Here is a 25,542-nt window from a genome sequence, read left to right on the forward strand (position 1 = left end):
CCGGGAGGTCTGTGGGGCGACGCACAATTGGCCTAGCGTCGTCCGGGTTAGGGAGGGGTTGGCCGGTAAGGGATATCCTTGTCTCATCGCACACCAGCGACTCCTGTGGCGGGCCGGGCGCAGTGCGCGCTAACCAAGGTTGCCAGGTGCATAGTGTTTCCTCTGACACATTGGTGCGGCTGGCTTCCGGGTTGGATGCGCGCTGTGTTAAGAAGTTGGGTATCGGAGGACGCCTGACTTTCAACCTTCGTCTCTCCCGAGCCCATACGGGAGTTGTAGCGATGAAACAAGATAGTAGCTAATAAACAATTGGATATCACGAAATTGGGGAGAAAACAGAGTAAAATTTAAAAAGTTGGGGAATGCTGAACTTTTTTACAGCCTCCTGCCTACGCCGCGTTCGCAATGCCCAACGGTCCCCCGCCCTCTCCGCTTCTCACCGCTTTCCTTCCATTGAAAATGAATGGGAAGGGGTGTTTCACCATGCGACACCGTACACAGGGTATAAGATCACCATGCGCAATGCCAAGCGTCGGCTGGAGTGTTGTAAAACATGCCGCCATTGGACTCTGGAGCAGTGGAAACGCGTTCTCTGGAGTGATGAATCACGCTTCACCATCTGACAGAATCTGGGTTCGGCAGATGACAAGAGAATGCCACCTGCCCCAATGCATAATGCCAACTGTAAAGTTTGGTGGAGGAGGAATAATGGTCTGGTGCTGTTTTTCATGGTTTGGGCTATGCCCCTTAGTTCCAATTAAGGGAAATCTTAACGCAACAGCATACAATTACATTCTAGATGATTCTGTGCGTCCAACTTTGTGGCAACAGTTTGGGGAAAGCCTTTTTCTGTTACAGCATGACAATGCCCCTATGCACAAAGCGAGGTTCATACAGAAATGGTTTGTTGAGATCGGTGTGGAATTACTTGACAGGCCTGCACAGAGCCCTGACCTCAATTCCGTCGAACACCTTTGGGATACATTGGAAAGTCATCTGCGAGCCAGGCCTAATTGCCCAACATCAGTGCCCGACCTCAGTAATGCTCTTGAGGCTGAATGGAAGCAAGTCCCTGCAGCAATGTTCCAACATCTAGCTGAAAGCCTTCCCATAAGAGTGGAGGCTGTAATAGCAAAGGGGGGACCAACTTCATATTAATGCCCATGATTTTGGAATGAGATGTTCGACGAGCAGGTGTCCACATACTTTTGGTCATGTAGTGTACCTTGACATTTTTACCTTTGCTTGTGTCAGAATCGGCTCGAAATTATGTCAATCCCTTTCTGACAAAATCATTGGTTTAACGTGCTATACAAATAACAATATTAATTGACTGACACTTGGCTTATCTGTGTTGTTGGTCTGTGTTGTCTCCTTATCAGCATTAACTCTTCAACCCTGTCTGTGTCAATAAAGATGTGTCAACAAAGATGTAAATGTTTAATTCTGTCCAGAAGAGGTTAAAGAGGGATTTTTAAGCCTTGAGACAATTGAGACATGGATTATGTATGTGTACCATTCACAGGGTGAATGGGCAAGACAAAAGATGTAAGTGCCTTTGAACGGGGTATGGTAGTAGGTGTCAGGCGCACCATTTTGTGTCAAGAACTGCGCTGCTGCAAGGTTATTCACGCTCAACAATTTCCTGTGTGTATCAAGAATTGTCCTCCACCCAAAGGGCATCCAGACAACTTGACACAACTGTGGGAACCATTGGAGTCAACATTAGGAAGGTGTTCTTAATATTTTGTGTGTATTTCCACACTATGAGTTTGGAATAATACTGTGAAAATGATAATAATGCCTTTTTAACGTGAGAGCACTTTAAAAAGATTGCCAGAAATGTCTGCCTGTTTTTGGTGGGAGGGAGTTTTGACTTTCCATTGTGACATCACCATGCTGTAAATTAGTTAATACACCAATAAGAAACAGAGTTCCAAACTTTTCTACCAATAACATATCATTTTCAGTTTTCCCCTGCCCACTCATACCACTTCTTAGCTAAATTCTTGCATGGGAAATTGCCCTTTAATAAGCTATTTTTGTTTCTTTTTGACCCTTTTAATTTAAAACAATCACAGTAAAGTACTTAATTGTTAACCAGAAATAATTTGATATCGAGATAAAAACGGCTGCATTGGACCTTTAAGCATTTCTACAGATGCAGATTTACATCAGAAGCATTTTGAATTAAATTTTAAGGCCATATTGTTTTTCAAGGCGTTCAAACGCTCACAGATTACCAGCAGGGTCAGATAATAACCATAATGGCTCAATAGGGTGGAAACGCTTCAAGACTCATTAAAAGGTCAAGGGTTCAAAGTTTCAAAGTAGAGGGAGGGATGGGGGGCAACAACAGGTAGGTCGCAAGGTGTGTGTGTGTTGTAAGTATATAGCCTGCAACAGAAGGGGACTTTTAGCTAGTGGGGTTTTGGGTGTTCGCCTATAAATTACATGAACATTTTTTTATATTTTTTTAAAATTTTATTTCACCTTTATTTAACCAGGTAGGCAAGTTGAGAACAAGTTCTCATTTACAACTGCGACCTGGCTAAGATAAAGCAAAGCAGTTCGACACATACAACGACACAGAGTTACACATGGAGTAAAACAAACATACAGTCAATAATACAGTATAAACAAGTCTATATACGATGTGAGCAAATGAGGTGAGATAAGGGAGGTAAAGGCAAAAAAAGGCCATGGTGGCAAAGTAAATACAATATAGCAAGTAAAACACTGGAATGGTAGATTGGCAATGGAAGAATGTGCAAAGTAGAAATAAAAATAATGGGGTGCAAAGGAGCTAAATAAATATATTAATTAAATACAGTAGGGAAAGAGGTAGTTGTTTGGGCTAAATTATAGGTGGGCTATGTACAGGTGCAGTAATATGTGTGCTGCTCTGACAGTTGGTGCTTAAAGCTAGTGAGGGAGATAAGTGTTTCCAGTTTCAGAGATTTTTGTAGTTCGTTCCAGTCATTGGCAGCAGAGAACTGGAAGGAGAGGCGGCCAAAGAAAGAATTGGTTTTGGGGGTGACTAGAGAGATATACCTGCTGGAGCGTGTGCTACAGGTAGGAGATGCTATGGTGACCAGCGAGCTGAGATAAGGGGGGACTTTACCTAGCAGGGTCTTGTAGATGACATGGAGCCAGTGGGTTTGGCGACGAGTATGAAGCGAGGGCCAGCCAACGAGAGCGTACAGGTCGCAATGGTGGGTAGTATATGGGGCTTTGGTGACAAAACAGATTGCACTGTGATAGACTGCATCCAATTTGTTGAGTAGGGTATTGGAGGCTATTTTGTAAATGACATCGCCAAAGTCGAGGATTGGTAGGATGGTCAGTTTTACAAGGGTATGTTTGGCAGCATGAGTGAAGGATGCTTTGTTGCGAAATAGGAAGCCAATTCTAGATTTAACTTTGGATTGGAGATGTTTGATATGGGTCTGGAAGGAGAGTTTACAGTCTAACCAGACACCTAAGTATTTGTAGTTGTCCACGTATTCTAAGTCAGAGTCGTCCAGAGTAGTGATGTTGGACAGGCGGGCAGGTGCAGGTAGCGATCGGTTGAAGAGCATGCATTTAGTTTTACTTGTATTTAAGAGCAATTGGAGGCCACGGAAGGAGAGTTGTATGGCATTGAAGCTGCAACCTGGGCTTGACTGGGTGCAGTCTGATCACTGATCAAGAACCATGTCTACAGTCTACTTCTCCGATTTGATAAGAGGTGGACTTCTAAACTTTGTCACCAATAAAAGTAGTGTCCGTAATGGTAGTATCAGTAATGGTGGTCTACTACACTACAGCATTTGAGAGAATATTAACAATCACTTTAGTTGAACCTTGATGAAATGTTATTTTTCACCTATTGTACACCTGTCACTCTGCAAGAGGCAGAGTTTGATGAATGCTTGTTTGAAAAAGTTTTTTTTTTTAAAGTACACACATGGTAAATACTGAGTTTACAGAATTATAATACTATTATTATACTATACTATTGTTACTTCATTACAGTAATATCCTGCCCCCACTCACCTTCAACTTATTGGCAATTCAAAAGTTATATGTTCGATATATTTGCTTATAAACACGTAAAATACTGACTTACCAGAAAGCCTCTGGCCTCTTGCTGTCAGAAATCACTAATATTATTGTGGGTTAAAATAAGTTTTCAGAATTTCACCGCACGCTCTCAAACGTATTCTACAACTTCAGTGACCTGGAAAGTGCTCAGCGAAGCCAGAGGTTTCACTCTGTCCATAACAAGCCCAATGTCTTTCTATGGGCTTGTTTTTAGCTTGTCGCATGCCTTCACACCTTTGGGACAACAACTCCCATTGTTATGGTGGAGACATGAGCATCTCGTCATTATATACAGATCTCTGAGGGTACTGACCGTCCGAAACTGGTTCATTCGCAACCATTAAGGACGTGAGTTCATTAAAGGACACATTTAGCGTAATTCATCCCCTTTTCTTACTCTTTGCTATCGCTGTCTAACCCTCTGTAAAAGTTAAAACTGTTCTGAGTGCAAAGTAGCAAGACCTCCAAGACTGGGTTTGCGTCATACATCACAATACGTTACATTTTCTGCATGGAATAATTCTGTTTTCTTGGTGTAAGGGTGGGGGGGAGAACATGTTCCAATTAATTCAGAAATCTGTTTTCCATTGCTTTACACTACCCTATGCCTATCCAAGAGATGACAGAATTCTAATGACTTAAAATCGATTGATACCAGGCCAATGCATGGCAACAGAACAGGTGTATTCCAAAAGTAACAGTCTCCTTATGTAAATGACCATATTACACTCAGGTTGGACATTGACATATTTGTAAAGTATTGTTTTCTGAGTAAAACATTGACAAAATGGTAGCCTACCGATTAAAAGCCTTGGGCCAGTCACCGAGAAGTCGCTGGTTCCAATCCCTAAACAGGCAAGGGGGAAAAATCTGCCCTTGAACAAGGCAGTTAACCCCCAACAACCGCACCCTGGGCGCCGATGATGTGGACGTTGATTAAGGCAGCCCCCGGCACCTCTCTGATTCAGAAGGGTTGGGTTAAATGCCTGAGACACATTTTAGTTGTTTGCATTCGCTTCTGCAACTGACTAGGTATCCCCCTTCCCTCAAAACTCTTAACTAATTTGTTAAATCTGACAATTTCATTTGTTCATTATATGTAGTAACTGGTATAAGGCCTATTTGGTCCACCAATGAGACCAAGTAGTCTAGATCATTTGATGACATGTGGAGGCTAAATTACACGCAACATTCGATTTCTAATGAAGCATAAGATGGGACATTGGCAGAGTGGGATATACTCACTAAGTCGCATCTTCTGGTCTGGAATTTACTCCTCTGTATCATACCCACACATAATTACAGTACCAGTCAAACGTTTGAACAGGTTTTTCTTTTTTTTCTCTACATTGTAGAATAATAGTGAAGACATCAAAACTAGGAAATAACACATATGTATTAACCAAAAAAAAGTGTTAAATGAGCCACAATATATTTTAGATTTGAGATTCTTCAAAGTAGCCACCCTTTGCCTTGATGACAACTTTGCACACTCTTGGCATTCTATCAACCAGCTTCATGAGGTAGTAACCTGGAATGAATTTCAATTAACAGGTGTGCCTCGTTAAAAGTTAATTTACGGAATTTCTTTCCTTCTTAATGCGTTCGAGGTACAAGGTAGGTCTGGTATACAGAAGATGGCCCTATTTGGTAGAAGACCAAGTCCATATTATGGCAAGAACAGCTCAAATAAGCAAAGAGAAATGACAGTCCATCATTACTTTAAGACATGAAGGTCAGTCAATGCAGAACATTTCAAGAACTTTGAAAGTTTCAAGTGCAGTCACAAAAACCATAAAGCGCTATGATGAAACTGGCTCTCATGAAGACCGCCACAGGAAAGGAAGATCCAGAGCTACCTTTGTTGCAGAGGATAAGTTCAGTAGAGTTAACTGCACCTCAGAACGCAGCCCAAATAAATGCTTCTTCGAGTTCAAGTAACAGACACATCTCAACATCAACTGTTCAGTTGAGACTGGGTGAATCAGCCCTTCATTGTCAAATTACTGCAAAAAACACTATTAAAGGACACCAATAAGATGAGACTTGCTTAGGCAAAGAAACACGAGCAATGGACATTAGACAGGTGGAAATCTGTCCTTTGGTCTGTTGACTCCAAATTTTAGATTTTTGGTTCCGCCGTCTTTGTGAGACGCAGAGTAGGTGAACAGATGATCTCTGCATTTGTGGTTCTCACCGTGAAGCACGGAGGTGTGATGGTGTTTTGCTGGTGACACTGTCTGCGATGTATTTAGAATTCAAGGCACTTAACCAGCATGGCTACCACAGGTTTGTGCTTAGTGCGACTATCATTTGTCTTTCATTAGGACAATGACCCAACACACCTCTAGGCTGTGTAAGGGCTATTTTACCAAGGAGTGATGGAGTGCTGCATCAGATGACCTGGCCTCCACAATCACCCGACCTCAAACCAAGATGGTTTGGGATGAGTTAGACTGCAGCGTGAAGGAACAGCAGCCAACAAGTGCTCAGAATATGTAGGAACTCCAACTGTTGAAAAGCATTCCAGGTGAAGATGTTTGAGAGAATGCCAAATACTTTGAAGAATCAAAAACATAAAATATATATATTTTTGGTTACATGATTCCATGTGTTATTTCAGTTTTGATGTCTTCACTATGATTATACAATGTAGAAAATAGTTTTAAAAAATAAAGAAAAACCTTTGAATGAGTAGGTGTGTCCAAACTTTTGACTGCTGCTGTATACTCTGGTATATACTGTATGGTTCTTGCGGACTGTATTATACTATAGCATTTACTAAAGCGTTTTTGTTTTATCTTTAACATCGAAGCTTTCTCCTTGAGGAAACCTACTGTAGAAATACTAAAAGTCCACATTCTCCATCATTTGTTGCACATTTCTGTAGCAAAAAGACGCAAGATCCCTCTAAAATCTCACAAAATAAAGATTTTCAAAAAGAAAAATCTGAACATCCACATTAAATTTGGGAACCCTTTAATTACTCAGTCTTCAATATAGTATTTGCATAATCAAGAAATTAACAATTAAAAGGTAAACTAATGGAAGACAGACAAACTCAAACAAAATGTTACACAGTAAGTGTGTAAGACATTACATTGTTAAGTATGAACGTGGTAGAATCTTTTCACATAAATCATTTAAACTATGAACAAATTCATTTGTTTTATTGAAATTATTAGGGATAGATGCCCATTACAAGCTTGTCAGTTAATTCAGATGTTGAATTAGAGCTCAGCTGCAGCAGTCCATTGTAAAAAAAAAAGAAGATATTTGCTGTTTTAAGTCCTCCTTCCACCGCCGCCACCACCTCTGCCTGAAAAACAACAATAAAAACAAATTACACCATCTTCCAAAGCTGATAGAATTGTTGGTAGATATAACTCGAGTAAAGAGACATTTCAGGCACTAGAACCACATTAAAAAGTGTGAAGTACACACACACAGTTGTGAAGAGGGCATGACAGATTTGGCACAGGCACTCAGATCATCAAAAAGTTATACAGCTGAACCATTGAGAGCATGTTGAATGGCTGCATCACTGATTCGTACGGCAACTGCAAGAAACACGACTGCAAGGCACTACCGAGGGTGGCAGGTACGACCTAGTACATTACTGAGGCCGAGCTCCCTGGCACCCAGGACCTCTATACCAGGCGGTTTCAGAGGAATGCCCAAAAAATTGTCAAAGGCTCCAGTCACCAAAGCCATAGACAGTTCTCTGTTAGCGCATGGCAAGCGTTACCAGTGCACCAAGTCTGGAACCAACAGGACCCTGAACAGTTTCTACCCCCAAGCCATAAGACTGCTAAATAGCTAATCAAATGGCTATTTACCCTTTTTTTATTTCTTTTTTTTTTTTACACTGACAACACGCACACACTGGACTCTCTCACAGGTAATTACACTGACACGCTAATACACACACACACACACTGACGTCACACACACACACTTTCACACTGCCCATATACACTGCTGCTACGGTCTATGTTGTTGCCAAGTCACTTTACTCCTACCTATATGTTCATACCTACCTCAATTACCTCATACCCCAGAACATGGACTCTGTACTGGTACTCCCTATATTTAGCCATGTTATTTTGACTTGGTATTGTTATTCACTGCATATTTATTCTGCGTCACTATTTCTATTTCATCTTTTTTTATGGTTAACTCTGTATTGTTGGAAAAGGACCCGTTAGAAATAATTTCACCTGTTGTTTACGAAGCATGTGAGAAATCAAATTGGATTTTAAGTATCAATTGATATGTCCTCATGACTTTTCCAAAAATGTTTATTCAAACTAGATGACCTCACCTCCTCGTCCACCCCTGAAGCCTCCACCCCTGCCCCTGCCTCGACCGCCACCTCGACCTCCGGGTTTCCCTCTGAAGCTCCTGTTGAAGCCCGTTCCTTCTCCACGAGGTCCTCGTTCGCCCTGGGGCGTGGCATAGATCAGGGTCACCTTGCTCCCGTCAATCTGAAGGTCCACCACAGCCTCCTTAACAGCCTTGCAGACCTCTATGCTCTCAAAGTCCACAAAGCCAAACCTGAGAAGTACGAAGAAGGACTATTCAAAGCACTGTCTGAATGTAATAACAATGTGGTTTCAAAAGGGTCATATTTTGAAACATACCCTCTAGATTCACCAGTCTCCTTGTCTTTAGTGACTCGAGCTTCAATGGCACCTTCAAAGGAGCTTTTCAAAGTCTCCTCGCTCGTCTCCTTGGCAAGATTCCTGACCATCAACGTCTTGGAAGGAACTACCAAGAGAACACACAACACATAGGTATGAATGATGGCACAGTCAAACAACGTGAATTATTCACCTATGAATTTTCTGCTATATTTACCTGAGTTCTCTTGGTCACCTTCTGGCCTCTTCTGGCTGAACTTTACTCCGATGGCTCTTCCACAAATCTCTTTGTTTAACGATGATTCCATGGCTTCTTTGGCATCCTCCACACTTTCAAACTGAATGAAGGCATGACTTTAAAAATAAAAAAAGGGGGGGGGGGGAAATTGACACATTTGTCTCAAGTTACCATGTACATTCTGAACATGAAATTACTATCAAATTCATCCAAACAGATTATTTATAATGATCTATTTGATGGCGCCCAAAATGTTCAGTAGAGCGCAACAAAAAGCAGGTGCAGCATCAATGTGCACCCTTACCCTCTTGGTTTGCCACTGCTCTGTGGTATTCTGACACTGACTGCTTTGAGAAAGATTTTCCTTAGGGCATCCTCTTTCGCAGTGTAAGCCAGGTTTGTCACCAATAACTCGTTATTCGGTGTGGCCTCAGCTATGGAACAGAACATTTGAGGACATGTTAACTAACCAGTGAATTAATACACTTTGTAAAAGCTGTCTCACCTCGAAGATGCTATAGAGCAACGTGACTAGCCATATAGCTATTCAAGTACCTTGTGCTTCTACAGTAATGGAATTCCCAGTGACTTCATTTCAGTCTATCCTTACCTGGAGCATTGATCATTTTTTGTTGTTGGCTCTTTTCTCCCAAGAAGTCAATAACGATGACACGGCCTTGGACATCAGTCCCCTGCTTCTCCTCCAGCACTTTCTCAGCAATGGCCTCCGTTTTGAACTCTATGTAGGCAATTCTGTCACAATTAAGTAGACGCCAAGTGTTAAGAGCTGAATCCTGGGATCCACACGGTACCTTGTAAATCATGCATTGATATCAAACGGGCACTTTGGATGCCAACTCTCACCCTTTGCTTGGTCGGCCAATGCCTCTAGGAAACCTGATTTCGACCGCCGTGTCAAAGACTTTCTTCAAGTCCTCCTTTGTTGCCGAGAATGAGATATTTTTGACGTACAAGGTCTTGGAATCTTTAGCTGTGTGTGGAGGGGGGGGGGGGGGGAGACGTCTGTCAGTACATGGAAATCAATCAATCAATTCTAGAAATGTCTAATATCAGTAGCATGGAAAACTCACTCAAGGTGAGACTAGTACCTTTTTTTTCCTCTGCTGTGACATCTTTGACATTAGCCTTGCCTAGCCTTATCTTTTGGTCCAAGATCTTCACCCTATCCAGCTCAAGGGCTTTTGTCAAGTCTTCCTCTGTGTGAAAGTCTACATATGCAAATTTCCTAGAGAATGCACCCCAAAAAAACATTTGACATTATGTCAACATATTTGTACAAATTCTTTGCCATGGAAAGGGGAATAATCTGTCTCGTGAGGAAATGTACAAACATTTGAAGAGTTTAAGTTTATTAAGTGCATAAAAATGGTACCCACTTTGTTATGTCCACTCGAATAGCTTGAAATAACAGACTATGCGACGTAAAAAAGTTGGCCAAGGCATCATTGATTTCCTCCACTTCCTTGGATGTGTTCAAGTTACCAACAAAAAGACAAAAACCTAAAAAAAAAAAAAAGAAACAAAGGAGCATGTTAGCTCACTGACACCATCAATCAAGCACTCAAAACAGGAGTGATATTAACTCTTGCTCATAACCATACCACCATTAATGCACTTTGTTTTCTTAGCTGGAGAAGTCTCATCCTCTGCTTTCCTCTTCACTGGGGCTACTGCAACAGCTGGAGAGAGAAACACACATAGACACATGTATTAAACCCTATTCCATACATACCCTGATGGAAAAACATAAATGAGTGACATCTGGGGGGGGGGGGGGGGGAATTATTAGTCCAGTTGCGTTACGCAACAAAAACGTGAGTTTTTAATGGATAAATGAAGGTAGGTGCCTCCCCTTTTGCTTCCGTTTGGTTCGGAGTGAATACACCCCTGGCAAAAATGCATTACAATTCTGTTGTTCTTTGACCTCACCCTGGTCATTTCCATTGGTCTTCTCTTCAACATTACAGGCATCTTCGATGACATTTTCTGACTCAAAGGTGACCTTAACAGCTTCCTCCTCAGCAGCAGGAGTTGTGTCCATCTGCTCCGCTTCACAAGCTACATAAACAATATTCATTAACAAAGGAAATACCTACTGAATTTAATGGAACAGCAAATGTTTTGCGTTTAAGAAATGTCATATGAACATTATCCCTATTCCAATTACATGCTGGGACAATGTCACACACACTAAATATATGGTCTATGCTTGCCTTCCCTCAAAGCATTTTCTTTACCTGGGACATCTTTGACCTCCTCGTTCTCTGTAACATCATCTTCAATGGGAGCTACTTTATCTCCATCAGCATCAGGTTCTGTGGAAAAGATGACCTGTGGAGTGGGGGCAGCTACCTCTGTTGATGCTGGAGAATCAGTCTGGCCTTCTGAAAGTTACATTGATGTATCAAGGACGCATTAAACAAGTAACTTTCTCAATATACGTTGCATTAAATATTGCACAGGCTATAAAGGAGAAAATAGTTGGGAACCACTTACCAGAATTATTTTCATCCTGTTTGTCGTCACCAATCTCTCCAACTTTCTGTCTAGTTGATGTTCTTGATGGGGTTCCCTATAAAACAACCTTTGGGATAAGCATTTGAACTGGTGTTCTTTAACCCATCATCACCAACCAATCACAAACAGACAACTGTGGGAGGGTTCGATTAATCCCGCCTGGGTTTAAAATTGATTGCAGTAGTAATAGAGTTTGCCAGTGTGTATTCCTAAAACCAGGAAATAAATTACCTCTGGTTCGTTCAGACATCCCTTTTTTGAAAAATGTATGGGGAAAGAATAGGGTTATGGAATAAACGCAGAAAATAAGGTCTGAGCTTAACACAGGTTTAGGAAATCTCATTTAAAAATGTCTATGAGATAGCAGTCGGTTAACAGGGTCTTTACGAATTATGACGCCTTTATGCGATTTATGTATTTTAATATTACATAAATTCTTCAAAATTCACTGAAAATGGCGTTAGCTGACGAAGATTATATCCTAGAATCAAACGTATCTCAAACCTGTGTTTACCACAGACCTCATTTTCAGCGTTTACCCAAACCCAAATATAATTTTCCTCATAGGCTTTGTCCAACGAACCATGGTGGAGTTATTGCCTACAAAAAGACGCCATTACATTATATTAGTGAGATTGTTTCCCCAAGCAAAATGGATTGCTTTTAATAAACGCTTCATCTGCCTTTCCAACGAAAGCTGTCAAGACAACTCTAACGTATTTCAAGGAAAAGAGATGTTTCAGGACAATGTACCATGCTGCCTTGTTGACAAAATGACCAAGCGGCTCAGATTACTGCTTGCTTTCGCCCGATGACGTGACGGGCCTATCTATGCCGGGTGTCCCGCCGCTCAGTGTAATCGAACCCGCCCAATGAGTATTCGAAATAGATCAATTGTAACTCAATGTTCAGCACGTGTTTCAAGTGAACAACAGTGATACAAAATAGCTAGGTAAGTAGCTAAACATTCCATGCCCACAGAAGTGTAGTTCCACAATAGCTACAGTAGTTAGCTCATTTGCTAACGTTAGCTAGCTAGCGAGTTCAACCATGTTGTCATTTAACTTGTGGCCGTGTGAGACCAACTGTCGTGAACCATTAAACATAAGTAGATTTTAGATGTCACTCTTACTTTGCCTGATTGTGCCATGTTTTCGGAATATTCTTCTTTTAGTTAGCTAATGTACACGACTGTTCACATGAACGGCCATGAACGGTGGGCGAAATTTCCTTCTGTAGTAGAGGGGGGAGGGGCGAAACATGAATATTCATGATTTTCGCCGTTGAGCCACAAATAGAACAATGAGAGTTGAAAAAAATAATTGGTTGAGGCTTCTTGAGTGCGCAAATTAACAGACGTTCAACAGAGCCGCCCGTTTCCCTAGTTCGTGCCGCCGGTTTTTTAAATATTTTTTATTCAACTATATCATTTACATCTTATATATTGAGAACTTGGTGGCGCTTTTACAAAACCATTGGTATTGCTCATTACAAGCGTTGCGATTTTGACATTCGAAGTGTTTGTTATTTGTAACAAGACACAGCCCATTACTTGCACCACGTTTTCATTATACGACGTGTCAACCCACATTGTCATTCATTTCGTCAACAACAAGTACAATATTACAATTATTCTGTTCCAATATGTGAGATAATTAAGTTGTTATCTGTAATATCATATAGTTTTGGACTCGAGACATACGCACTTTCGAGGCAAATACACATGTTTCTCGACTCATACCCTGACTTTGAGAAGGGATGGCGTGACGATTAGTTTAGCAACAGTGTGACGCGGCATAACAACGTGAACGCGATTGGTCGACCGTCTGCTGGGTGAGGCGTTACGTGCCTCCATTTATTGGCCAATGGGATTCCTTTCTCCAATATCTCTGTGTATGCGTGAGGGGTCGTCACTAGTTACCACAACCACAAAGTTATAAATCCCAAATCAAATCAAAGTTTATTTGTCACTTGCGCCGAATACAACAGGTGTAAACCTTACAGTGAAATGCTTACTTACAGGCTAACCAATGGTACCCCAAAAAAGGTATGTGTGTGTGTAGGTAGGTAAGTAAGTAAAGAAATAAAACAACAGCAGAAAGACATTTGAAAAAAGAGTAGCAAGGCTATATACAGACACCTGTTAGTCAGGCTTATTGAGGTAGTGTGTACCTCAATAAGTATGTAGGTATCGATAAAGTGACTGTGCATATATGATGACCAGAAAGTAGCAGAAGCGTAAAAATAGGGGTTGGCGGGTGGTGGAACACAATGCTGATAGCCCGGTTAGCCAATGTGCAGGAGCACTGGTTGGTCGGGCCAATTGAGGTAGTATGTATATGAATGTATAGTTAAAGTGACTATGCATATAAGACAAACAGAGAGTAGCAGCAGTGTAAAAGTGGGGTTGGGGGGGGACACAATGCAAATAGTCCAGGAGTCTTATGGCTTGGGGGTAAAAACTGTTGAGAAGCCTTTTTGTCCTAGACTTGGCACTCCGGTACCGCTTGCTGTGCGGTAGTAGAGCAAACAGTCTATGATGGGTGGCTGGGGTCTTTGACAATTTTTAGGGCTTTCCTCTGACACCGCCTGGTGTAGAGGTCCTGGATGGCAGGCAGCTTTGCCCCAGTGATGTACTGGGCCATACGCACTACCCTCTGAAGTGCCTTGCGGTCGGAGGCTGAGCAATTGTCGTACCAGGCAACCAGATGCTCTCGATGTTGCAGCTGTAGAACCTTTTGAGGATCTCAGGACCCATGCCAAATCTTTTTAGTTTCCTGAGGAGGAATAGGCTTTGTCATGCCCTCTTTACGACTGTCTTGGTGTGTTTGGACCAATCTAGTTTGTTGTTGATGTGGACACCAAGGAATTTGAAGCTCTCAACCTGCTCCACTACAGCCCTGTCGATGAGAATGGGGACGTTCTCGGTGCTCCTTTTCCTGTAGTCCACAATAGTCTCCTTAGTCTTGGTTACATTGAGGGATAGGTTGTTATTCTGGCACCACCCGGCCAGGTCTTTGACCTCCTCCCTATAGGCTGTCTCGTCGTTGTCGGAGATCAGGCCTACCACTGTTGTGTCGTCTGCAAACTTAATGATGGTGTTGGAGTCGTGCCTGGCCATGCAGTCGTGGGTGAACAGGGAGTACAGGAGGGGACTGAGCACGCACCCCTGGGGAGCTCCAGTGTTGAGGATCAGCGTGGCAGATGTGTTGCTACCTACCCTCACCACCTGGGGGCGGCCTGTCAGAAAGTCCAGGATCCAGTTGCAGAGGGAGGTGTTTAGTCCCAGGATCCTTAGCTTAGTGTTGAGCTTTGAGGGTACTATGCTGTTGAACACTGAGCTGTAGTCAATGAATAGCATTCTCACGTAGGTGTTCCTTTTGTCCAGGTGGGAAAGGGCAGTGTGGAGTGCAATAGAGATTGCATCATCTGTGGATCTGTTTGGGCGGTATGCAAATTGGAGTGGGTCAGGGTTTCTGGGATAATGGTGTTGATGTGAGCCATTACCAGCCTTACAAAGCACTTCATGGCTACGGACGTGAGTGCTACGGGTCTGTAGTCATTTAGGCAGGTTGCCTTTGTGTTCTTGGGCACAGGGACTATGGTGGTCTGCTTGAAGCATGTTGGTATTACAGACTCAATCAGGGACATGTTTAAAATGTCAGTGAAGACACCTGCCAGTTGGTCAGCACATGCCCGGAGCACATGTCCTGGTAATCCGTCTGGCCTTGCAGCCTTGTGTATGTTGACCTGTTTAAAAGGTCTTACTCACGTCGGCTACGGAGAGCGTGATCACACAGTCGTCCGGAACAGCTGATGCTCTCATGCATGCCTCAGTGTTGCTTGCCTCAAAGCCAGCATAGAAGTGATTTAGCTCGTCTGGTAGGCTCATGTCACTGGGACACTCGTGGTTGTGCTTCCCTTTGTAGTCTGTAATAGTTTGCAAGCCCTTCCACATCGGACGAGCGTCGGAGCCGGTGTAGTATGATTCAATCTTAGCCCTGTATTGACGCTTTGCCTGTTTGATGGTTCGTCGCAGGGCATAGCGGAATTTCTTGTAAACTTCCGGGTTAGAGTCCCGCACCTTGAAAGCGGCAGCTCTACCCTTTAGCTCAGTGCGAATGTTGCCTGTAATCCATGGCTTCTGGTAGGGGTATGTACGTAGTCACTGTGGGGACGACGTCCTCAATGCACTTATTGATAAAGCCAGTGACTGATGTGGTGTATTCCTCAATGTCATCGGAAGAATCCCGGAACATGTTCCAGTCTGTGATAGCAAAGCAGTCCTGTAATATAGCATCTGCTTCATCTGACCATTATTTTATAGTCACTGGTGCTTCCTGCTTTAATTTTTGCTTGTAAGCAGGAATCAGGAGGATAGAGTTGTGGTCGGATTTACCAAATGGAGGGTGAGGGAGAGCTTTGTACACGTCTCTGTATGTGGAGTACAGGTGATCTAGAATTTTTTTCCCTCTGGTTGCACATTTAACATGTTGATAGAGATTTGGTAGAACTGATTTAAGTTTCCCTGCATTAAAGGGATTTCTACAATTGATCTTCTTGCATCCGCTTAGACGGGTGTCTTTTTATCCACACTGCTAACCTTACACCTAACCTTAAATTAGGACCAAAAAGTGAAAATTGTCAATTATTTATGCATTTTTCCCGTGATGTATTGTTGTCTCTACCTTCTTGCCCTTTGTGCTGTTGTCTGTGCCCAATAGTGTTTGTACCATGTTTTGTGCTGCTACCGTGTTGTGCTGCTGCCATGTTGTGTTGTTACCATGTTGTGTTATTACCATGCTGTGTTGTCATGTGTTGCTGCCATGCTATGCTGTTGTCTTAGGTCTCTCTTTATGTAGTGTTATGGTGTCTCTCTTGTCGGGATGTGTGTTTTGACCTATATTTTTGATCTATTTTTTATCCGAGCCCCCATCCCCACAGGAGGCCTTTTGGTAGGCCATCATTGTAAATAAGAATATTTTCTTGACTGACTTGCCTAGTTTAAAAAAAAGGTAAAAGGATTAATAAATGCATTTTTACTGCAGTATATAGCAAATTAGATTTTGTTGCTATGGTAAGTAATGGAAACCATGTGTGAGCTGGCCGGAAGTCCTTGCTGTTGAGAATGTGATTAATTGCATTGATCACACATTGCAGCATTTGATGGAGGTGGATAGGTCAACACTGCACAACAACTGAGGAAGGCAACACATTGGGCAAAAGAAGAGGGCCATCACAATGTGGCTGATAAGACGTTTCTACCCGACACCAAAATATGCGTGGAACATCCAACGCTCTCTAGCCTCCACCACCAGGCTGGATGAGAATGACAGCATCAGCGTTGACAGACTGGTCAAGTCTGAGCTTCAACAGGTTTTTGTTTTCTACCCACCACTGTTCCACTCCAACAAACAACCACTTGTCATTGTACTGCAAAGTGTTTGGCAGAGAGAGCAACTTGCCAAAGATGGAAACGGAATGGTTTTCCTGGATGCAACCTACAAAGGAGTCACAGCTTATGGTTATGCATTTTATAAATCATTAATCATTCAGCATGAGAACGGCTGTGGAATTGCTGTTGCTTACTTCATTGTAAGTGAGGAGACAACAGATGTGCTGAAGGTGTGCTTACAGAAGATCCAACAGGATTTTCACAAAGGTAAAAGGCTCTAGCCTTTTAGGGGCCCTAAGTGAGATATGGATGCAGAAAATGTTTTTGTGCCCACCCTCTTGACGGTGGAGAGCAACATTTTAGTTTCAGTTCATTTCCTGCAATTATAAACATTTTATAGTGACTTATGCCATGTTAAAATTATATCTGAATGAGAGTGACTAACAAAATCAATGGGGGCCCCCTGGAGGTTAGGGCCCCTGGGAACGTGCCCTCCGTGCCCGATCGGTATTCGGCAATGATTACATACGTTTAGATGGCTGGCTAGACTAACTACTACCAATTTAAAAAATGTTAGATGACCTGACAGTGACTGACATAACAAGAGAAAAACTGCGTGAGACCCCGACTGAGTGCCTAACACACCTAGTTTTGGTATGCCAGAAGTACATTAATTTCCAATGGAACTCTGCTTTTACCTTGCAGCATTGCATTGCAGAGGCAGTTGCAGTGCGTTCTGTGTGGTGCATACGTTGGATTTCTCTAGCGTATGCATCACATTGTATGTGTAGGCGGCTTGATGGAAATGGTAGCTGAAAGTTGAACTTTTGTTGCACACATATCTAGATGATGCTGCATACTATTCTGTGCAATGACGCTGTAGGTGTGATCGAAGTTTTAAAAGTTAAAACATTTATACTTTTTGGGGGAGTCGGGCCCTCCTAGTGGCTTTATGTCGCTTACACCTGGAACCGGCCCTGTACCGGCCCAATTGAATCCAATTCAACTCATGAGTTTTGAATTGGCCACACCCCACAGGATGTAGAATTTGAAGTAGAATTTAATCCAGTCAGAGATACTGGACATAATGATGAGATGCTTGTGTCTCTGCCCTAACATTGGGAATTTCACTGAATTGAAATTCTGTATCCTGTTTACTACTTCAATTCAAATTCAAGAACTGAAATTGAATTTGAGGTATTCTCAATTCAATTCTGAATTGAGCCCAAACCTGCTATTAATGTGATTAGTCATATATACTCCTTTTTATTTAGGCTATGCACATATGGATGGTCAAGAGAAACTGAGGCCATTTGACACAGGAGAGCAGGAATACTGTTGTCCGTGCAGTTGTGGCCATGAGGAATGAATTGCACAACAGTAAGATCACACAATCTTTGTAGTTTTTGTAAAGGTGTAGCATGTAGTTTTGTCCATTGCTGCCCTCTGTGACACTATAAATGTGAAAACATACATTATACATTTTCTAATAGCAGCATATGTGTAAACAAACAAAAGGTACAAATGGTACGTAAAGTCCAGTGTAGAAATGTGTATTAGTGAAATAAAAATCACTGGATAAGCAATCAATCAATTTTCTTAGGGCCAGTAGGATGCACTTGCTGTCCTGGTGTAAGGGAACATCAGATGTTAACATTGAGTGAATCAAAATTCTTTCCTGGATTCCTTGCATCCCCTCCTATACCATTGGATGAGAAGATCTGAGGTCCCATCCCTTGGATCATGATTTCCAATTTGAGAAACAGAAGAGAGGCGAGGAGAGAAGAGAGTGCAAGAAATGAAGGAAAATCTTTTGAGATTCACCCCTAGATTTGCTTTTGGCCCTAGTCCATTCAAAATTAAGCACGCCCCCTTCCATTTTCCCTCCATTTGAGTGAGCCCTCCGATGACGTTTCAATAGCTTTTCAGCAAGAGAGCCCTTCCCTTCTTGCCTAATAATCCCATTTCCTGATTTGGTAGGCTGCGTTTACACAGGATTCTACCACCACAACAGCAACACCAACAACATAGTTGAAAGATGTGAAACTTTGCCTTACCCTGGTGGTAGTCAATTACCAGAGAAATTTGGTATGTTTGTATTTTGCCTCGTAGCCAGGGTTTGTTTTGTCATTGTGGTGATAGGGTCCCATTCATTCTAGAAATATGTACAGTCCAAAACAACGTACTCACAGACAAATTCAAGTTGTCTGTTTTACTTTTTCTTTCTTTCTTTAAAAAAAAGTCACTTATTGTTGTGTCCTTTAAAAATGTAACACAGGAAACATCTTAAGATGAGGATACTGTTATGATGTGACTTGAACTGGAGGGTTTGTAAGACATAAAACACACCCCGAGCAACTAAGTATCTAAGGTGGCAAAACACAAACCTAAAAACTACAATGAATGGGGCCCATTCAAAACAATTCATAACTAAGTACAGTAAGGGTTAAACCAGAAGAAAATGCTTCTCAAAAACGTGTAATTTTGCCACATTGTATTCCAACTATATTTAACAGAGAAAAATGCAATTCCTTGACAATTACAACCATGGTCACTACTGTAAAACCTCCTTTCAGTTTAAAATGTTTGAAGCTGCAAGGAAAAGTCTTGATTTGTACAATAATGTGTTTTGCCTTTTGACACAAACTCTTCTTACGTTCTCTCTCTCTTTGAAATACCAATTCCCGAGGGAAAAACCACACAAGAGGGTAGATCAGCTGCTGAGACTCCTGTACAGCGATGCCCAGGACTATTACAGGTACATTCTGTTCTGTTGGGCAGCAAATCATTAGTAACTGATCTTAAGTCATAGTCTCTCGATATTGTAAGGATGAAATGCTATTATAAATAGAAGTAAGCATACACTTGAAAATTGGCCATCATCAAAACCAACCAAACACCAGATGCTTGACTGAAGAAGATACAGTATCTGTCAATTAAACATAGGAGATAATGGATAAAAAATACAAATCCTCTGGAATTCTCCCACCTATTTCTTATTACATGTCATTATTCTCTTAATATATACATTTTTTTCAGTTGCCTAGATCACCTGTCACAGATCAGACACATGAAACATGCCATGAAGGACCCCTCTGCCACTGAAGCTGCCGATTTGACGAGGAATGGAGTGGATGAGGGCCTGGTGATTGACGCCAATGGCACCTGTAGTGTTCCCTTTTCAGTCCAATCCACAACATTACGTTGTTGATCCTGTGAACTTCACATGTGCGTGCAGAGCCTCTCAGTCATGAATTGTGTGCAAGCACAATGGTGTTGTTGGTCAGAGGTCCGTCAGTGAATGAAATACGGCAAAAACGTGCTCAGGTTATATTGGAGAAGTCATACCTACTGATAGAAACAGTCTAACTGTATTTTTGGATAACGGTAGTACTGGTGTTGTCAGTCTGGAGGATGGTTATTGTTCATGTAACCCCAGCAGCTTTGGGCAAAAGTGTGTCTGTCAACATGTTTATCACATGATAACAGAGGAGCAAACTGAGCATGAGGTAACTACATCAGTCAAAGCAGGACCACCAAGCACTTATTAAGCAATGCCCCCCCACTACTGCTACACTGACTGGCATGCAGACCATGCTTGCTGAGCTTCACCAGTGGAGCACCTCTTCTCAGTACATGGAGACAAGATAGGCTCTCTACAGAGTTGGAAAACTACGTGATTGCCATTTGTAAATGTCCCTCTTGCACACCAGCCTGCAGAATCACACCTCTACATCTATACAGACAATGATCATCCACCTCTCCATAACTGTCAATGTTTTTATGTCGTTGCCATATACAGCCTATAGCATACCTACCGCTTCTGGTGGTCAGGTTGTTTCAAAAGAGATTCCACTTCAAATAATTCATCTGATTCATGAAATTCATTCATCTCATCTGGGGGTGGTGAACATAATATTCCCATGAGTATTTTAGCCAGCTGTCACAATAGCAGCTTTAACGTTAGATTATAGTTTAGCTAATTATTTATTGATACAACCCTTACAAAAAAAAGTTTGCCGTTTTGAAACTGCAGCAAAAGTGCAGCAACTGCAGTCGACTGTGGTATTTTGGATGCAGTAATTGCAGAATGACACTGCAAAATTACTAAAGTCAAAAAAAAATGTTATACACTGCAGTGTATTGTAGTTATATCTAACTGCACATTTTTCGTAAGGGAACTTCCACAATGACCGGTAAAGAAATCTTAGGCTTGTTAAACTAACTGGCAGAGGTTTCCCCAGACTGGAGTTCACAAGAGCAATTAAAAATATATATATTTAGTTATGTTTTCTTATAAGTGATAAGTTACAAATAATATACCCCCGAAATGTGCTTACCTTGTGGGTTCAGACATTGTTTATTTGTGAGGTAAAACCATTTTGCACCAACAGCGAGATCCCCTTCAGGTGGAACAGGCTCGTGAAGCTAGCCAAGTGCACCTCACAAACCTAGCCAATCAGAAACTACGGTTTAGCAGCGCTGTGAACAGACCAATCAGCAAAGCGGAGTAGCAGACTGTTCTGAGGGAAATTTTAATTTCCACTAATGCTTTCAGCTCTTTTATTCCTAATTCATTTTTTCATCTGGAATTTTAGATAGACTTCATCTAAGGTCTGTGTTTCGTGTAGGATTACCCTGGCGTGAGGTTTTGATAGCCATGTGATTATTTTTCGAATGTGAGTTTTATAAATATTTTCGCCTCAATTTACTCTCAACATTTCTAAATGCTGGCTTTTCGGTTGGTGATGACGTCGGGTCCGGGAGCCGCCGCCGATGGAACCGGGGGGCCTAATCCAGCTCGCTGGGCTTCCACGCCCTAGCTGGATAAGGTGACGCTATTGATATAAAAGATCTTCAGATCTTTCAGAGTTTATTCGGAAGACAGCAGCTCAATAAACACTCTTCCATGGTGCCCCAGGTTATTAATGAGTTAAATGTTACATAGTTTAATTAAATCATGTAATCAATTAAATGTTAAGTAATCGACTTGATAAAATAGCCTGTCATCTCATTTAATCATAGTCAGAGACACGACAGGCTGATTTCAAAGCGTACATACAATACCTAAATGTTCGATAAGGTCACAAGACGCAGGCCTCCTTATTGACCATAGAATTTCTAAGCAAACAGCTGGATGCAGGGCTTTCTCCTATAGTGGTCTGCCTATCCGTGTGAGAGACGCAGACTTGATCTCGATCTTTAAGACTCATCTCTTCAGTGGGTCCTATGATTGAGTGTAGTCTGGCCCAGGGGTGCAAAGGTGAACGGCAAGGCACTGGAATGATGAACTGCCTTTGCTGCCTCTGGCTGGCCGGCTAGCGTCTCTCCACTGGGATTCTATGACCCTATTACGGTGGCTCAGTCACTGGCTTACTAGTGCTTTTCTATGCCATTCCTAGGAGGGGTGCGTCACTAGAAAGGGTTGAGTCACTGACGTGATCTTCTTGTCCGCTTTTGCACCCCCTCTGGCTTGTGGTGGAGGAGATTTTAGTGGGCTATACTCAGCCATGTTTCAGGGAAGTAAGTTGGTGGTCTGTTGATATCCCTCTAGTGGTGTGGAGGCTGTGCCTTGGCAAAGTGGGTGGGGTTATATCCTGCCTGGTTGTCCCTGTCCGGGGGTATCGTCGGACTGGGGCACAGTGTCACCAGACACCCCGTCGCAGCCTCCAGTATCTATGCTGCAATAATCTATGTTCCGGGGGCTAGGGTCAGTCTGTTATATCTATATTCTCCTGTCTTATCTGGTGTCCTGTGTGAATTTAAGTATGCACCCTCTAATTCTCTCTCTCCCTCCAATCCCGGAGTACCTGAGCCCTAGGACCAGACTTGCTGTCCATATGTACTCCAGGTTCTGATGGTCAGTGAGGATGAGAAACGGGACCGTGGCACCATCCAGCCAGTCTCTCCACTCCTCTATTGCCAACATCCCGCCAGGAGCTCCAGTACACCGACATCATATTTGCTTTCTGCAGCAGACAGTTTTTTAGAGATGTATGCACATGGATACATTTTTTGTGGATTACCTTGACATTGTGACAGGATGGCCCCCAAGCCCACTTCTGAGGCGGTCACCGCAAAGGGCAGCATTGGATCAGCAACAAGTAGGAGGTGAAACACCCCTTCAGTAGGTGGAAGGCCTCATCAGCTGCAGGATCCACACCAACTTATGGAGGCCACATTTTGAGGAGAGAAGTGAGGCAAAAACTGTTGTAGTCCCTTTATGATGAATGGGACTGGCCATGACCTGAATTCATCGACCTTACTCTCCTCCATAACCACTCCCTGCGGGTTGATCCGATATCCCAAGAAGGAGACGGCGGCCTGATGGAGCTGGCACTTCTCCGCTTTGACGTACAGATGGTTCTCCAGGAGGCGTCCCAGGACTATCCGGACGTGGGTGAAGTGCTCCTCCAGAGTGGTCGAGTAGATCAGGATGTCATCGATATACACGACCACCTGATGCCCAAGCATGTTCCGGAACACCTCATTAACAAATTCCTGGAACACTGACGGAGCATTGGCTAATCCATAAGGCATCACCAAGTACTTGTAGTGCCCAGACATCGTGCTGAAGGCCATCTTCCATTCACCCCCCTACCGAATGCGGATCAATTTTCAGGCACTCCGCAGGTCCAGCTCAGAAAAGAAACGGGCCCCTGTTCAATGGCGGCCGGCACCAACGGGAGGGGGTAGTGGTACTTGGTGGTGATGGCATTGAGACCTCTGTAGTCAATACACGGACATAGACCCCCCTCCTTCTTGGCCACGAAGAAGAAACCTGCTAACGCAGGGGAGGTGTTTGGGTGGATGAAACCATGGTGAAAAGCCTCCTGGATGTACCCCTCCATGGCCTTGGTTTCAGCCAGAGTCTGTTAGCAGGTCGATGGCACAGTCCCAGGGGTGATGAGGAGAGAGACAGGTGGCGCGGGTCTTGGAGAAAACCTCTCGGGGATCCTGGTAAACCTCTGGGATGTCGGCCTGGAGGGCAAACACAGGACTCTGAACCGACGTGGAACCACAGGGTAAGGGAAAGCAGGTCTTCTGACAGCCGGCTGCCCAGGCAGTGATCTCCATCCTCGACCAGGAGATAGTGGGGTTGTGGATATGGAACCACGGGAGGCCAAGTAGGACTTTGTGTACGGGTGCCTGGATGATGAGGAAGGGAAGTCTTTCTTGGTGCATGGGTCCCACAGTGATGATGAGTGGTACTGTTATGTGTATGATTGTCCCAGATCCCAGTGGTCGTTTATCCAGTGATTGAACCGGAAATGGAGAGAAGAGCAGGTGTGATGTTATGTTCAGGGAGGAGGCAAGGGCCTGGTCAATAAAATAACACAGTTGAAGCTGGTGCCCCTCCTGACCACAATAGTGACAGAGTCCCAACTGTCTCCGTAGAGGTAGGCGTGTGGCCCCTACCTCCATGGGTCCAGGCTCTGACTCAGAATGGTCAACAAAGGAGGGAGAGAGGCGATGGGGGTGCCGGCGCTTCCAAAGGAGATTGTCCAGACGGATGGCCATCGCAATGAGTGTGTCCAACGAAAGGGTATCGTCTCGGCATGCCAACTCCGTCTGGACCACTTCGCGCAATCCTCTTCTGAAAAAGGTGCCTCTTCACTGTTCACATTGAGACTGGTATTTTCCGGGTACTATTTAATGAAGCCGCCAGCTCAGGACATGTGAGGCGTCTGTTTCTCAAACTAGAGACTCTAATGTACTTGTCCTCTTGCTCAGTTGTGCATCGGGGCCTCCCATACATTTTATCTATAATAAGACAAGGATTAAAAAGAATTTGCCAGTGGATTGCCGACTTGATTCATGATGACTGCTTGTCTAGCTTGCTAGCTAAGGTTTTGAAACTATGATCTTGACATGATCAGTCCAATCAAAGCTACAATAGCTATAACATGACTTGCCATCATTTTATCTGTGGCCAATGACCTTGAGCCTTCCTGGATTGGCACTTCTAATGTAAATCTAAGGCAGCCCCCAAGGGGCTTGAATTTTCTAGTTCTACCCATAGATTTTGACTTAGTGTCCCCGTGAGTGACAGAACACTGAGCCAATCACGGCGCAACTAGAGAACATTACCAACCCCTAAGCTCTGTATTTTCTGCTGGCCCCACCACCACAGAAAGCACTGAGCTAGGCTGAAGCACCTGCATTTTGGATCTACCTTACTCAAGAAAGCAAAAAAGAGACAATTTTTGCATTCAGCTTTATTGTGTAAAAAAAAATGTTTTTACATTGTTTGCAAACTGATGTGTGATGCATATTAATGCCAAAATAACATGCAAAATAGGTAACATAACATTTAGTTTTTTGCTAAACAGGTGGTCCTTATTCTATGTTCACCCCTGGTTATGAACTCATCTAGCTAACTACAGTAGTTAAGTATTTGACACTAATGTTTGTGTTTGACAGCATACCACTGTGAGAAAAGACGCTGATGGCCGTACTGTATAAATGTAGCCCCGTGCACGAAGTGCAAGTTATATACAGTGCCTTGCGAAAGTATTCGGCCCCCTTGAACTTTGCGACCTTTTGCCATATTTCAGGCTTCAAACATAAAGATATAAAACTGTATCTTTTTGTGAAGAATCAACAACAAGTGGGACACAATCATGAAGTGGAACGACATT

General features: G+C 42.9%; 1 protein-coding gene and 1 long non-coding RNA gene across 4 annotated transcripts; one reads left to right on the forward strand and one right to left on the reverse strand.

The window, feature by feature from the left end:
• Window positions 1-7,048: 7,048 nt before the first annotated feature.
• On the reverse strand, window positions 7,049-12,752 carry LOC139386665 (nucleolin-like). 3 transcript variants are annotated; one of them, XM_071132440.1, is made up of 14 exons: window positions 12,637-12,752; window positions 11,485-11,547; window positions 11,226-11,372; window positions 10,918-11,046; window positions 10,590-10,667; window positions 10,365-10,488; window positions 10,077-10,213; window positions 9,832-9,958; window positions 9,578-9,720; window positions 9,272-9,401; window positions 8,947-9,083; window positions 8,730-8,856; window positions 8,411-8,643; window positions 7,049-7,405 (listed from the first exon to the last, which is right to left on the reverse strand). In XM_071132440.1, the coding sequence occupies exons 1-14, from the start codon at window positions 12,653-12,655 to the stop codon at window positions 7,371-7,373; spliced, it is 1,629 nt and encodes a 542-aa protein (XP_070988541.1). In that variant the 5' UTR covers window positions 12,656-12,752; the 3' UTR covers window positions 7,049-7,370. The 3 variants fall into 3 exon arrangements, with proteins under 3 accessions (XP_070988541.1, XP_070988540.1, XP_070988539.1); XM_071132439.1 differs by having other exon boundaries at window positions 10,593-10,667; window positions 11,485-11,560; window positions 12,638-12,745; XM_071132438.1 differs by having other exon boundaries at window positions 11,485-11,560; window positions 12,638-12,745.
• Window positions 12,408-25,031, forward strand: LOC139386666 (uncharacterized). The gene is made up of 4 exons (XR_011629092.1): window positions 12,408-12,457; window positions 18,175-18,280; window positions 18,881-19,658; window positions 19,940-25,031. It is a non-coding gene; the product is annotated as an uncharacterized lncRNA (long non-coding RNA).
• Window positions 25,032-25,542: the final 511 nt, after the last annotated feature.

Source organism: Oncorhynchus clarkii, chromosome 28 (assembly GCF_045791955.1).
Source record: "Oncorhynchus clarkii lewisi isolate Uvic-CL-2024 chromosome 28, UVic_Ocla_1.0, whole genome shotgun sequence".
Classification (NCBI taxonomy): Eukaryota; Metazoa; Chordata; class Actinopteri; order Salmoniformes; family Salmonidae; genus Oncorhynchus; species Oncorhynchus clarkii.

What these genes read in the sequence shown, in the direction of transcription:
- LOC139386665 (XM_071132438.1), bottom strand. An exon ending in ACAGGATGAAAATAATTCTG is followed by an intron (nt 11,373 to 11,484) that starts GTAAGTGGTTCC and finishes TGTAACTTTCAG; the next exon opens with AAGGCCAGACTGATTCTCCA. An exon ending in AGGTGACCAAGAGAACTCAG is followed by an intron (nt 8,857 to 8,946) that starts GTAAATATAGCA and finishes TTCTCTTGGTAG; the next exon opens with TTCCTTCCAAGACGTTGATG.